The following is a 15,636-nucleotide window of genomic DNA, read 5'->3' on the forward strand; positions in this document are numbered from 1 at the left end:
TGCACTACAACTAGAGTATATGGGACAGGTTGCAGTGTCGTGGCACCACCACCAGTGCCTAAGGCCCAATTTTTCAGCCCCTGTTTAACAGGGGCATGTAATTACAATTCTTGATATAATATCTCACAGCAGGGCCCATTCCTGTGCCCACCGAGAGTAACTGTGAGGACTTATAGTGGCACCAGCACCACAACCACCAAAGGCCCAATTTTTCTACCACTGTTCAACAATGGCATGTAATTACAATTCTTGATATAATCGTTCACAGCAGGACGCTCCAGCACCCACCAAGAGTCACTTTGAGGGCTTACAATGTTGTGGCAACACCAACACCTTGTTCCGTCATTTCTGAAGAGCATATAGGGCAGGCCCCTACTTTCAAAAATCCAACTTACAAATGTCTCCTACTTGCAAACGGAAGGAGACAACAGGAAGTGAGATGAAAAAAGACGGATGGCAAAACAAATTATACAGGGGTGATAACCCTTCCCTATGTTTTCCAAAAAGCTTAAAAATAGATTTTTTGACTGGAGCTACACTTTAAAAATGTACCAGTTCAAAATTACAAACAGATTCTACTTAACATAACAAACCTACACAGTCCCTGTCTTGTTTGCACCGCCTGTATACTGCTGTTCTGAGTATATAGGGCCTGGGGGCCCCACGTCTTTCCTTTTTTTAATATGAGTACGGGGTTCCCCTTAATATCCGTACAAGACCCAAAGGAGCTGGTAATGGGCAGGGGGGGCTACCCATGCCATTTTTCTCAATGATTTAAATCCATATTGTCGGAACCAGATATTACATTAAAAACGCAAGCAGTTTTAAATGACTTTTTTTCCGTTAAATGTCATTTTGTGCAGGGACTGTTCTAAACACGGGAGACATGTGGCACTTCACAGGCATACTATAGACACCCCCCAGGCATGATATTTAAAGAAATATTTCACTTTTTTTTCACTTTAATCGTCATTAAAATCAGTGCTCCCGCTAAAATGGCCATTTTTAAAAACATTTTAGGCATTGACTCATGTCCCTTGGGGCAGGAGCCAGGTCCCCAAACTCTTTTTAGGACAGTATCTTGCATATTAGCTATTAAAATTAGCACTTTTTATTTTGAACGTTCGAGTCCCATTGACTTCAATGGGGTTCTAAAGTTCGTACGAATTTGCGGTCCATTCGAAAGTTCTGATGCGAACCGAACCGGGGGGTGTTCGGCTCATCCCTAATCACAGGTCACCAGCGGACCGCTGGCCACATGCATCGGCTCTGGCGTTCCGCCCCCTATAGATCTAAAAGTGGCCGACATACAGGGCTGAAGGGCCTCAAGGGAAGAGACACTAGAGGGGTTATTTACTATAGCGTTGCATGCTAATTGGTGCTAATATGCGCTCAAATTACCCAGTGTATTCATGATAATATGACATCTTGTTAAATTGCATGTGGCTCATTAATTGAGCAAGTTATATTGCATGTAGCTTATATATTCTGCAACCTACCATTTATTCAACATTATCTACAGTACATGTACTCTAGGATCTCATGCACAAAGTATGAGTACCTAATATCACAAATCTAGAAACACAGAAGAGTGAATAAATGAAATTAGAAAAATAAACTGTGGAAAAAAGAGGCCCTTGCCATGTGACTGGCTTCTTCTTCTCTGCCTAACCCAGCCAAAATGCTGGGTTAGGCAGAGGGAACACTATTAGACACCACAGGATCCACGCTGCACCCTTCAGTTTATTTACTTTAAAACGCTGCCATCCATGTGTGCTATCATGCAGACAATGGTGTCTGCTCTCTTCTATAATTATTCTCCTATTTACGCAATTAGGGGACCATTCACGTGTTCGCAATGTGGATCATCTGTGGTAGAATGTGGGTTTTATCACAAATTACCCTATGGAACGTTAGTACGTAAACTGCAGTGTGATACATTGTGGTACCATTCATACAGAATATCTCCCCATCACCCTATTACAGTTGTAGGCAACACATACACATTGCTGTGCATCACAAAATACATGTTGTGCCTTATGGTGTGCTGTGCTAAAAGGGTCGAATATGTTTTTTGTCTCTTCCAGTGAGCTGGCAGCCCATTCAAAATGTATGGGCTTCTTTATTACATAAGAGTTGGCCCATACTTTTAATATATTTAGTTATATAATTATCCCTAAAAATAAAAATAAAATAAAAAACAAAACTTAAAATTAACATATTGTCATCGCCTGTCAGCGTTAAATTGGATGTAAACCCTCACATATACCCAGTGAATTGAACAATCTCAGATGATACACAGAGATGAAACAAATCTCCCTGCATGTCTTAGCCCTTGTACACACGGTCGGAGAATCCGTCGGAATGCGTCCTATCAGACCGTGTCGTCGGATAATCCGACTGTGTGTGGAATGCATCGGACTGATTCCTTCGGAATATCCGTCGGACCCAATTTTCGAACATGTTGGAAATATTTCCCGACCAACTGGGCCGAGAATTTTGATCGGACCAAGTGCCACGCATGCTCAGATCAAATTCCTACATCAAAGCTATTGGCTACTAGCCTGAATGTAGTCCCATCGTAACGAAATTACGTCATCATGTTCTGAAAGATCGGATTTTTCGCCAACTTTGTCTGACCGTGTGTATGCAACAGTTTCGGACAAGAGGGGCAAAATCCGATGGATTTGGTTGTGGAAATCTCCGACCGTGTGTACAGGGGCTAACATGTATAACTGCTGTCTTCAACTGTATATATCCTTTAGAAAGTGCTCTTCGTGTTAGCAGATTTTCTCTTCATCGTCAACACTGCTGTAAAGCCTAGGCATACAGCCAAGACAGTTGATTGGAGGAAAGGCACACGCCCCCCTCCTCATACAGAAGGTAGAGACTTTCAGCTCAATTCGTTGTATAGTTCAGGGCTCTATTTATAACATCCTCCCCAGCACAAAACTCCGGCTGCTTTTATCATATTTGGAGGACAACTTGTCAGGCTGATAACAGAAGAACACAGCAGGAGACAGCTATGGGACACAGGCCTTCGAAGAAGGATAAGAAAACACTGCAGATATATGTGTCCAGCTCAAATTTCATGAATCGAGTTTACATCTACCTTAATGTCTGTACAGACGTGTTTAGACATTCAATTACTTATTACAGTTTTGAGCAAGTACTTTATATTTTGCTTTTTGTAGGATTTTTGTGGGATTTTTGTTGTAAATAAAAAACTGTATAACAAAGAAAAGAATTTGAAAGGGTACTACAGACAAAGCATACCTCTTTTGAAAATTTTCTTCATTGATGAAGGCAGAATGGAACTCAACAGGCATACTCAGCCTGCAGTATATCATGTCTTCATTACTGTTCTGGGTTCCAAAGGTTTTGTGTGTAACCTTTAAGCATGGAGGGATTTCTACAGTACCATCTTTCCTTGTCACCTAAAAAATCAAAATCAATAATTGGGCAATTGATCTATTTGGTTGCAATTATTACAAACAGTTTAAAGATACTCAATTACCTCAATGTGAGGATGATCTTTTGGCACATTGACAAAGGTGGGTAAGCGTTTGCTGAACCACATGGCAACCTCTCTGTTCATATTTACAGCATATGGTTGAAAGCCTTCCTGAAGACCACACATTGTGTAGTATTTGAAGGTACTGGCATCTTTTCCTAGGTTCATGCGACCAATCTGAGACAGTCCCAAGGAGCAGACCGGAACAAAACCTGCAAAACATAATTACAAGAAGCCCAATTTGTGTGATATTACAGATGGTGTACGCTCAGGAAATACTCTTTATCAATCTGTCACAAAAGAACTTTGATGACCACACATTGTGCAGAGGGATATTTGCTAAGCAATAACGCATAGACTTGACCTCTTACTCTAATTACTCGTAATACTTTTACAGTTATTTTCTTTTCAATATGATTTTAGATTTCCAAATATCCATGATAGAACTCACAGATTAGCTAACTTCAGAGGACATCAAGAAGATTAATAGGGTTTATAAATAAACATGTATGCAATGCTTCAGAATCATTTGAAGTCCACATGCTACTTAAACATATACAGTATATCACAGCAGACTGTTAGAGGAAAATTACATTGCAAAGACCCTGAATTATTTGGGCACCAACCAAAATTAATTTATTGTAAGCCAATAATTCGTTGTATACTAGGGTTTGAATCGGTAAAGTAATGTACTGCTTGCCAGGGATGATGTAGCATATCCATTTGCTAATTAGAGAAAAAGCGATTGCTCTGAAAAGAGCAGGGTAGTAATTAATCTCTAGGCTTTTATGGAATGCAGCATTTGAAATAAGCAGCTAAAAACACTTCTGAAATATGCCAATATAACAGCACTAAGCATAATTGCTTCAGAGAAAATTAACAATGAACCCGAGGTTCTTTTATAGACATGAAGTGACTTATGTCTTGTGTCAGTTCTGAAGGTGCTGTTATTCCTCCACAACCACCAATCAAATGGAAACTCATCCTGCAAAGACAGCAGAATTCTGTACACAAGATGGCGGGTGGGACACACACATATATATATATATATATATATATATATATATATATATATATATATATATATATTTATATATATATATAAGAGGGCCAGTATGGTGGCCCGTAATTATGGGAGGAGCCCGGAGGGTATATAATCAGACCACCCACAACGGTCTGTGTCGGTTCCAGTGCAAGGTACTGCACATCAAGCGGCCGACTCTTCTCAGCTCCCTCGCGGTCGACTATCTGTGTGTCCAATCGCAGGTGCACTTCGGCTTCTTCATTCGTGTCTTCGTCGGCGGTTCCCGCTCATGGTCGCAGATAAGTAGTATCCGAATCTTTTCATATAATGTGCAAACTTGCGGCTTATCATGCTTACTATCCTGCACCCCTTTCGCAAAACCTACCTCTGAGTTGTTGACACTCATGTCCAGACATCTTTCAGCACAGGCATAGTACGTTCGTAAATTCCTTCTACCAAACATATGATTCATTCATAGATCCAAGCCTCCGAGTCGCTGTCGGTCGTTCTCCAATATCACTCGCCATAGGCTTCACTAGTTATAAGATTCACTGTTCTCATCCTTTTTTGAGATAAACAGGTATTGTTTGTGTGGGTTTCTGTGGCTGATTGAGGTGTAATTAAACTCACCTGATGTCTTTCCTGCACTTGACTAGCCTGGGGGGATGGGTGGTTGATAGGTGTTTGGTTTCACAGTAAGGAATGGCATACACTCTACAACCAATTTGTATCAGATACTCCTTACTGGCAATTTATATCAGATTCATCTCATACATTTTTTAAGCTGATTCATGTCAAATGCATTGCACAGGCTGACTGCCAACTCACTGCGTGTCCACGTAGTTGTACCTTTGAGATCGGTCGTATATCTTCATCGATTGTCCCACGCTCGGACCGCTACACACTCGCTGTTGCAGGTAGGACTTTGTTGTTACCGCTCCTCTAAACTCTAGTAGTTACGTTATCATGTTCGTTTATCATGTTCGTTTTGCAAAAAGTCGCACTTACGCCACCGTAAGTCTTTCTATGTCATCTTTCATGTATTTCATGCTTTTTACCCAACGCGGGTTTACTCGAGCCGTTCACTTCACGGCGATGCGGTCAAATCCGACACTCAAGCCCCTTACTCACCTCGCGTCTACGGCCGATTAGAATCTAGTCGCAATTTCGCTTGTATGTTTCGGATCCTTGGCAATCACAAAGCCCCTTCAACCGCCATCACCATTTAGTTGATTCGAACCCAGCCATATCATCGGCAATACGGTCAGATCAGTCATACGAGCCCCGTAGTCACCTCACATCTATGGCCGATTCGAATCTAGTCGCAACTTCGCTTCTATGTTTCGGATCCTCGGCAATCACAATCCCCTTCAAACAACCATCACCATTTAGTCAATTCAAACCCAGCCATATCATCGGCAATATGGGCAGATCTGTCATACGAGCCCTGTAGTCACCTCGCATCTACGGCCGATTCGAATCTAGTCGCAACTTCGCTTCTATGTTTCAGATCATTGGCAATCACCAGCCCCTTCAACCACCATCACAATTCAATCAATCCGAACCCGGCAATATCCTTAGCGATACGGTCGGATCCCATATATGAGCCTCTCAGTCGCATCTACGGAGGATTCGAGTTTAGTCGCAGCATCGGCGCAACGATTCCAGTCCTTGCCAAATGCAACTCTAACAACCAAGCCGAATCCTGTTGCACCTCCGACTCAAATGAGTCAAATCTTTCGCAGACTATTCCATAGCTATAACCCAGTTCAAACTAGTGACATCGACTGTACGAATTCAGCAGTACTTACGTTTGACTTTCTCAGTCTATCCATACATGATCACACACAATTCTCTCCACCAATTTGCTCAGTGTTGCGCACGGTCATTCCTACATAATCACATTTCCTCTATAAACCTTTTCTTTCGCCTTTCAACAAAGCTCCTTGCAATAGCTGCAAGCATCAATGCAATGGCTCAAATACCCCCACTCATCTCCAGTAGCAACACGGCTGCTCTCCTCATTCCTACACACTTATAATTTAATTTATAGATTCAAATAAAGCTGCTTTCTTGCAATCGCTGCAAGCATCTCTGCAATAGCTTAATATGGCCACTCATCTCCAGTAGCAACACAGCCGCTCACCTCATTCATCCATTCATTCATTCTCACCTCATAATTCAAATAAAGCCGCTTCCTTACAATTGCTGCAAGCATTTCAGCAAGTGGCTCAAACTGCCACTCATCGTCTCCAGTAGCAACACGGCTGCTCATCATTTTCTCTGTCACTTTCCCCTTTTTAGGCCAGTTAGAACACCAGTCAGTCCACCCTGCACCAGGTTTGGACAGTATCTCCCAAAAAAAAAAAAAAAAAAAACCCTTGTCGAGGGCTTGCATTTCACCAGGGGGCCAGCTTTGCCCCAAAGAGCTCTTTGCAATCCCCCTTGTCAAAACTAAATTCTCATGTCACCTTACTACAGGCTCCCGGTCAACTCAGTTCTCGACCCCAACCAGTCGACTTCACAACTAGTGCATAAAGTCAGGTGTTTAGTTCAATGGGATTCCCCCTTTTCTCTTAAACACTCTTTCACTACATATTTTTACTTCACATACAGAATTTGACCTGCTCCTGAGGCGTTAGCAACTGTCACATACTTCTGTGCACTTCACTCTGTTTTCGAAGCACAAGCCTTCAATACGCAGACAAGGTCGCCTAATCTCCATACTTGCTGGCAGTGCAAGCATTAGTAGACCGAACCCACGTCAATTAACTACAGATCGCAACATTCCTACTTAGTATACCAGACTTCAGCTACCCACCCCAGTCCACCCTGGGGCGCTCTGGTTCATTAGTCTGTGCCGAGCACAGACTGACACCCGAGCTATCGGTTACCTAGCCAGTCACCTCCTGGCTCACCTCGGTTGTCACGCATTCTTTTGAGTTTTCTAAAGTCACACTCAACAGCGCTCGAGCGCAAACCAACTGTCACTATGGCTGTTGTTCCTTGTCCTATTCTTCTTGTTTCCTTCCGCCTTTCATCTTATCTACCCAACGCAACTATCCCCTCCTACCTTTGCAACTTACCTCAAACATACGCACCCCCCCCCCTGCTTTTAGTTGACGCCATGTCGCAGGCAGACAGTGAGGACTTTGCCTCAGCCCTGCCATCACCCTTTACGGGCTCAGCAAGCGGCGGTTTACAGTCTCACAAGAGCTTGGACCAATAAAAAAAAAAAATAAATAAAAAAAAATAATAATAAATAAACTCATAGCAGAACGGTGTCGCAGGAGTAAATCCTACCCTGCTGCAGCCAGGAAACCAAGCCTTTAGGCTACTGTTTCCACCGCCAGTGGCAGCCCTTCCAGGCACCACTTCAGTCTATCTTCTTTGCGACTACTCAGCTGCACTCCTGGGTAACCACACTGTCAACAGCAGTCGCCAAAGTCCAAGCAGAGTGACAGCCCTGGAGGTACGCCCAGCCGTGCCCCTACCAGCTCCAGTCACCACCGTCATTCCCGTACCTTCACTTACAGATACACCCAACTTCTGCACCATCGTCTTCCCTGCACACCTTGTCCTAGCAGGGCATCTAGGAGGACATCTTGGATGACAACGACGTTAACTTAGCATCCCTCCTCATAGCAGTACACAACTTGGCCTAGAACAAATCATATTCGCGGGGAGATGTCTCCGTCATCCTGAAGGCCAGAGACCCTTTACTTAATCGCAAGCTCACTGTCACAGAGTTTGTGCTGGCCTTGGGGACAGTCAGAGACATGTTAGGCAGAGCAACCCCAACAGGAGGGTAGAATTGGACCCGTATCTGAATGCAGCAGGTCACAAGTACGCAGGGTGCCCATCCTTTGACTATCACTGCTCATTTTCAGCCAAGGCAGCAGCCAGACTCAAGGGGATCTTTTACCTCCCATCTTTTAGTGTTTCTCTTCCAGGCAAAGACCCTGACTAAATCCTTAGATTAAGATGTGCCAGCTATAGCAGATCTGCCCATGGGAGTCGAATTTCTCACAAATTGGAATGGCATGCCAATGTGTATTCCCTCAGCATCTCTCTTCATCTCAGGTAGTCATGGTCACCACAGCCTCCACAGGTCCTCGCCTCAATTTTGGCCAAATTGGGTTTATAGGGCCATGACCATCAGAAATCCTCTTGATTCCTGGGTTCAGTTAGTCCTCCTCTTTTTACGACCTCTACCCCATTGTCGCAGCAGCTCAAGTCTGGTGCAACAACTGGGCAGGACAAATAGTGACGTTCGCCAGCCAGCATTATGAATAAAGGAAATCCTAGTAGCCTGTCATCGTGGCCTTCCTGCGCAGGCTGGTGCCACTATCCCCACAGCACCAATCTAACGTCCTATGCGTCCACATCCCAGACAAACGCAGTAATCTGACCGATGCACTACCCGTTAACTTTGCTTCGTTATTTTTTGCAGGAACCTGGAACCGACCCGACCATGTCTCTTATTCCACACTGGTCGTAGCTAACCTCAGATTCAAACAACACTTTCACAACGCTACCTGCCTTATTAATCTTTCACTATCTCACAACACCCTGAAGGCCTACCGGGCAGCCTAGAGGTTCTATGTCAGGTTACTAGCCTCAAACCCCAGAGCAATACCAAGAGTTCTCCATCACATCCTGGTCTTCATATTATGCCACCGCACACAGTTGGCATTGTCACACAATACCTTAGACCCCACTCAGCTGATATCCAGTATTTCATCCCCTTATGAGATCCTAACAAACCGTCTTGTTCGCCACCCATACGGTCAAGACCATGTTGTGTGGTATTCACAGGCAATGACCCCAAATCAGTATCAAACGGCTACCCGTCACCAGCGCCATATTCCGAGACGTGTCTTTCATCCTGTCACATTCCCCTTTTGGCTAAATTCAGCCTGGTCGTTCATGCAGCCATCTACCTGGCTTTCTACAGCTTCTTACTCCCCAGTGAATACTGTCACCATCCCAGTTGTAAAGTGTTACGTAGACGCCACCTCAAACGCCATCAGACTTCATCTTGCTCCTCAGCGTGTCCAAAACACAATAGTCCGGTCCAGGGGTTGACATAAAACCTTTCCAAACTCTCTAAGCCTGATCTCCATCCTAGATCAATTTTTGGCCCATATGTTCGATCCCTCGCAGGACAGCCCATTACTACCGTTCCCGATTAGTACCCCAGGCAGAAACTAGTTCATTAGTCACGTCAGGTTCCTTTTGAGCAAATTAGGCCAGGACCTTGGTCATTTTCTTGGACATTCTTTCGCATAGGAGCAGCATCAGCAGCCTCACGAAACGGGGTCCCAGTCCACGCGATCAAAGATGGGCAGGCGGGAATCCACCTGCTTTACTCGATACATCTCCAATCCACAAGTGGACATGTCCTGAGCCTTCAGCAACTTTGCCCTGTAGTGTCTTGTTGTACATAAATTAATAATTACCTCCCTACACCAAATCTTTTGCGGGCTTCTCTTGGCATATCGCCCAGCAGAGCAGGGCTCACCGCCCAGCTCACCAGGGCTTACCTTACAGCAGACCAAGGGCACAATTCAGGTCTATTTTATGTTGTTAGTCTTGTGACGTGTTTATGTGTTCTTTCATATCTCTTAGAGCGGAGGGCTCCGACCATAAATAAGAGGGCCAGTATGGTGGCCCGTAATTATGGGAGGAGCCCGGAGGGTATATAATCAGACCACCCACAACGGTCTGTGTCAGTTCCAGTGCAAGGTACCCACCCACCCATTTCCCTTCTCAGAGTACTTCACTTAAAACACGTTTCTCTACAGAAACATCCATTTACTTTCTTAAAGTATGCGGCCTTCTCTTGGCATATCGCCCAGCAGAGCAGGGCTCACCGCCCAGCTCACCAGGGCTTACCTTACAGCAGACCAAGGGCACAATTCAGGTCTATTTTATGTTGTTAGTCTTGTGACGTGTTTATGTGTTCTTTCATATCTCTTAGAGCGGAGGGCTCCGACCATAAAAAAAAAAAAAAAATATATATATATATATATATATATATATATATATATATATATATATATATATATACCGTATATATCTATAAATACTCTCTCAGACCTGGAGTTTGGGCTGCAGAAAAGTTTGGGTGGCACAACAGCCTTGTCAGCTGTTACCTGCCTTCATTTAAAGGTTTAGAAGCTCTTATAGGAAGGAAAGCTGTGGTGTCAGTGCATGATGAGCTGACTGACGGTGGTTTTGCTGCGTGCTGATTAAAAAACACTTGAAGGGTTCACCCACCAGTTTGGGTCTTTTGAGGCTATGCGAAAGTCTAATGGATGGCCTCTAACACTTGCTAAATTTAGCAGACATTTTTTTGTTCTGTTTTAAGCTGATATCAAGCTGTTTTGTTTTGTTTAGACACCCGTCTAGACACGTGGGATAAGTTCTGTCTTTAAGAGACTGCAATGTGTGGTGCTCTGCCACGTAGCTACCACTTGAGCAAGTGCCCAGTCACACCTAGCTCACGTGGACTAGCATCCACTTCCTTTTTTCATCTTTCTTACTTTCTACATCCTCTCTCTACTTCTACTTCCAAAGCGAGCCATGTTATACCCATGACAATCTACTCAAAATCCTCTTTTTTAATCATCTGAACTGCTTCCTGACCGCCTCACGCCGATATACATCAGCAGAAAAGCACATACAGGCAAAATCACGTACCTGTACGTTGCCCTTTAAGAGGCAACAGGGGCACATGGGGGGATACCCGCGATTGCCTCACGGAGAGGAAGAACGGGGAGATGCCGTTGTAAACAGCATCTCCCCATTCTGCTTAGCAACAAGTGACACTGATCTCTGCTCCCTGTGATTGGAGCAGAGATCAGTGATCTGTAAAACATAGCCACGCCCCCATAGTTAGCAGCATGCTCCTTGGTCACACTTAACCCCTACACTGCCACCTAGTGGTTAACCCCTTCACTGCCAGTGCCATTTACACTGAAATCAATGCATTTGCATAGCAATGATTGCTCTATAAATGACAATGGTCCCAAAAATGTGTCAAAAATGTGTCAAAAAGTGTCAAAAGTGTCAAAAATGTCTGATGTGTCTGCCATGATGTCGCAGTCACAATAAAAATCGCTGATCGCCGCCATAAAATTTTTTAAATAAAAATGCCATAAAACTATCCCCTATTTTGTAAACGCTATAACTTTTGTGCAAACCAATCAATAATCGCTTATTGCTAATTTTTTTTACCAAAAATATGTAGAAGAATACGCATCAGCCTAAACTAAGGGAAAAAAAATATTTTTTTATATATTTTTGGGGGATATTTATTAGCAAAAAGTAAAAAATAATGTTTTTTTCAAAATTGTCACTCTTTTTTTGTTTATAGCGCAAAAAATAAAAACTGCAGGGGTGATCAAATACCACCAAAAGAAAATTCTATTTGTGGGAAAAAAGGACGTAAATTTTGTTTGGGTACAATGTCGCACGACCGCGCAATTATCAGTTAAATCTATGCAGTGTCGAATAGCAAAAAGTGCTCTGGTCAGGAAGGGGGTAAATTCTTCCGGGGCTGAAGTTGTTAATTTGTAACCTTTACATGATATGAAATATTTAGACTATATCATTGCTATTGATGTTCCAGCTCCTTACTTATACCATATGTTGGAATTGTAAGCCCACGTACACACGGTCGGAGATTTTGCCAACCATATCCGTCGAATTTTGCCCGTTGGATTTAGTCCGACGGATTGTGTCCGAAACTGTTGCATACACACGGTCGGGCCAAGTTGGCGAAAAATCCGATCTTTCAGAACGTGATGACGTAATTTCGTTACGATGGGACTACATTCAGGCTAGTAGCCAATAGCTTTGATGTAGGAATTTGATCTGAGCATGCGTGGCACTTGGTCCGATGAAAATGCTCTACACATGATCGGATTAGGTCCGTCCGGCCCAGTTGATCGGGAAATCTTTCCAACATGTTGGAAAATTGGGTCGGACGGAGATTCGGACAGAATCAGTCCGATGCATACCACACACAGTCGGATTATCTGACGACACGGTCTGATAAGACTCATTCCCACAGATTCTCCGACCGTGTGTACAAGGGCTAAGGCTTTGGGATGTCTTATTTTCTTGATTCTAGCTGATAACTATTTTCCTTTCTGGAAAATGTTCCTCAATAATTAATAAAAATATATTCAACTATAATTATGTTTACTTTTATGAAATGTATCACTTACCATTTTCAATTTCAAAATCTGCAAATGCTAGTTCAGACCCTTGATTCGTTATTAGAAGTTCCCCATTTAATGTGAAAATCATAGATTTATCATCCAAATTAATCATGGATCCCACCACATCTCCTGGTTGCCAGTTGCGACCAAAAAAAGAGCTTCCCATGTTCCAGCACTGGCCCTATAAAGATTAATGCATTATTAATATGTGCACATTACCACACAATTAGAACAAGGATTAACAGGGCTATCATAAGTTACATCATGAGCTTTATGCTCAAGGAAGTTATTAAAATACTGTATAATGATGCTTTGTATGTGCCCTTTTAAAAGGCAGGTAGGGGCAAATGAATAGTCAATAGTTTTCCCTGTGTTCCCCCTGCAGCTGATCTCTGTGTACTGACTTACCATGCCTTTTCTACACTGTGCTGCTGTGCTTCTGGGTGTGCAGTTAGAAGTACCTAGTAAAAGCTTAGACATCTCTAGCAATTTGTTTCATAAGAGCATCAGAAACAGACAATATGTCCTTCTTCCCCTAAACTTGAGTGATTTGTGATATAATGAGAATAACATTTTATAGAGATCCTTAAATTTAAGCTGGATTAAATCTAGCATGTCCTACAGGCACTGTAAATAGCCTGCTGCACGGAGGCAGCCATCTTGGTAGAGGTAGGGATTTTCTTCCTCATGTTAGAATCTCAAGCAAGGAGAACTGTGAGCAGCACAGTAGTGACATCATTAAATCTCACTTAAAATCTCCTGATGCATGAAGGCCGAGGCAGCTGTTCCTTCGATCTCACATTGCAGATACAAAGCTATAAGGCTATCACTGTGGGCACAGGAGTGCCTAGGCCCTTTCACATACTAGGAAGTGCAGTGCTATTTTTCTGGAGGAATTAAAGACAAAAAGTACACAGAGCACTGCTTAGGTACAGTTTGCATTTCTAAATTGTTCCATAACATAGTAAATTTCTAGATTCACTTTAAGATAAACTCACAAAAGTATGACAACATCACTGTAGGCTTATTTACAGATTACTTATGCTGATTTGAAATAACACAGTAATGCCGTGTACACGCGATCGGACATTCCAACAACAAAATCCATGGATTTTTTCTGAAGGATGCTGGCTCAAACTTGTCTTGCATACACACGGTCGCATAAATCTTGTCCGAAATTCTGATCTCCAAGAACGCGGTGACATACAACACGTATGACGAGCCAATAAAAATTAAGTTCAATAGCCAGTGCGGCTCTTCTGCTTGATTCTGAGCATGTGTGGAACTTTGTGCGTCAGAATTTTGTGCACACGATCGGATTTTGTTGTCAGAAAATTTGAGATCCAGATCTCAAATTATTGGTGTAAAATCCGATGGAAAATGTCCGATGCGTGTATGGGGCATAAGACTATAGTTCTGAAGAAACGATAGTGCTTGAGAATTTCAAAGTGAAAAAGGCCTGCTTGTGGTTGAAACTCTTGTATCTACAATCGAGGTTGCATGTGCTGGAGTAGGCTTTAGTCCAAGACACATTTTACTATATGGAATAAAACATACAATTTAACAGTGTAAAAATTTTTTCTTACAAATGATTTTCTTTTTGATTAGTCTTGTCTACCAAGCCTGTCAACTTCCCAAATCATATTTTTTGTAGTTTAAATTTCTAACGGCCCATGAGTCACTGAATAGCCTGTGCTATCCAATATCCATTACATGCTAGTCCAAGGGCGAGTTGATTTTTCGGAATATTGAAATCTTTGCAGGGTATGTAGCAGCAAAAAGAAAAATACTTACTCTGCTTCCTTCAAATACAAATGCCCGATCATCTGCTCCAAGTTCAAGATCTGGCCTGCAAGTAGGTCGAGCCCAGCCTACTCGCATATCGCCTCCAGTCACCACTTCAAACTCAAAATACCACTTCCCAGATTTGACAGCATATGTCTGTTCCACCCTAAAGAAGCGAATCTTATCAATGCTGACTCGCGACATCATTTGGTCAGCTACAAAAATATATACAGGAAAAAAAAGTAAGTACAAACCTTGACAAAGTGTGCCCATTATTCCCAGTGATAAAGTGTGTAGAATATAAAAACAGGCAACAATTAATTAGAGTGGCAGAGTATGGCAGCAGACACTTATATTAAGGAATAAATAAAAACTAAATATTCATAATACCGCTATATCACCTAATATCAGATGATATCAACACTGAACAAATATCTGAATTATAGGCTCCAGATTCACTGGCTGACATGGCTACTACAGTGCCTTGCGAAAGTATTCGGCCCCCTTGAACTTTTCAACCTTTTGCCACATTTCAGGCTTCAAACATAAAGATATAAAATTTTTATTTTTTGTGAAGAATCACCAACAAGTGGGACACAATTGTGAAGTGGAACGAAATCTATTGGATTTTTGAAACTTTTTTAACTAATAAAAAAATGAAAAGTGGGGCGTGCAAAATTATTCGGCCCCCTTGCGTTAATACTTTGTAGAGCCACCTTTTGCTGCGATTAAAGCTGCAAGTCGCTTGGGGTATGTCTCTATCAGTTTTGCACATCGAGAGACTGAAATTCTTGCCCATTCTTCCTTGCAAAACAGCTCAAGCTCAGTGAGGTTGGATGAAGAGCGTTTGTGAACAGCAGTTTTCAGCTCTTTCCACAGATTCTCGATTGGATTCAGGTTTGGACTTTGACTTGGCCATTCTAACACCTGGATACGTTTATTTGTGAACCATTCCTTTGTAGATTTTGCTGTATGTTTGGGATCATTGTCTTGTTGGAAGATAAATCTCCGTCCCAGTTTCAGGTCTTTTGCAGACTCCAACAGGTTTTCATCCAGAATGGTCCTGTATTTGGCTGTATCCA

At 42.6% G+C, this 15,636-nt stretch overlaps 1 protein-coding gene across 8 annotated transcripts in view; it reads right to left on the reverse strand.

The window, feature by feature from the left end:
- Positions 1–15,636, reverse strand: part of RYR3 (ryanodine receptor 3) — a 1,008,486-nt gene that overhangs the window by 611,053 nt on the left and 381,797 nt on the right. For all 8 annotated transcript variants that reach the window (XM_077464742.1, XM_077464741.1, XM_077464740.1 and 5 more), the window contains 4 exons: positions 14,564–14,769; positions 12,776–12,950; positions 3,518–3,726; positions 3,277–3,437 (listed from right to left, as the gene is read on the reverse strand). In XM_077464742.1, coding sequence (XP_077320868.1) covers positions 3,277–3,437; positions 3,518–3,726; positions 12,776–12,950; positions 14,564–14,769 — 751 coding nt within the window. The remainder of the gene's footprint in view (positions 1–3,276; positions 3,438–3,517; positions 3,727–12,775; positions 12,951–14,563; positions 14,770–15,636) is intronic.

The sequence above is a fragment of the Lithobates pipiens genome, unplaced genomic scaffold (assembly GCF_037356315.1).
Source record: "Lithobates pipiens isolate NorthernLeopardFrog02 unplaced genomic scaffold, aLitPip1_a1.2 Scaffold_30, whole genome shotgun sequence".
NCBI lineage: Eukaryota > Metazoa > Chordata > Amphibia > Anura > Ranidae > Lithobates > Lithobates pipiens.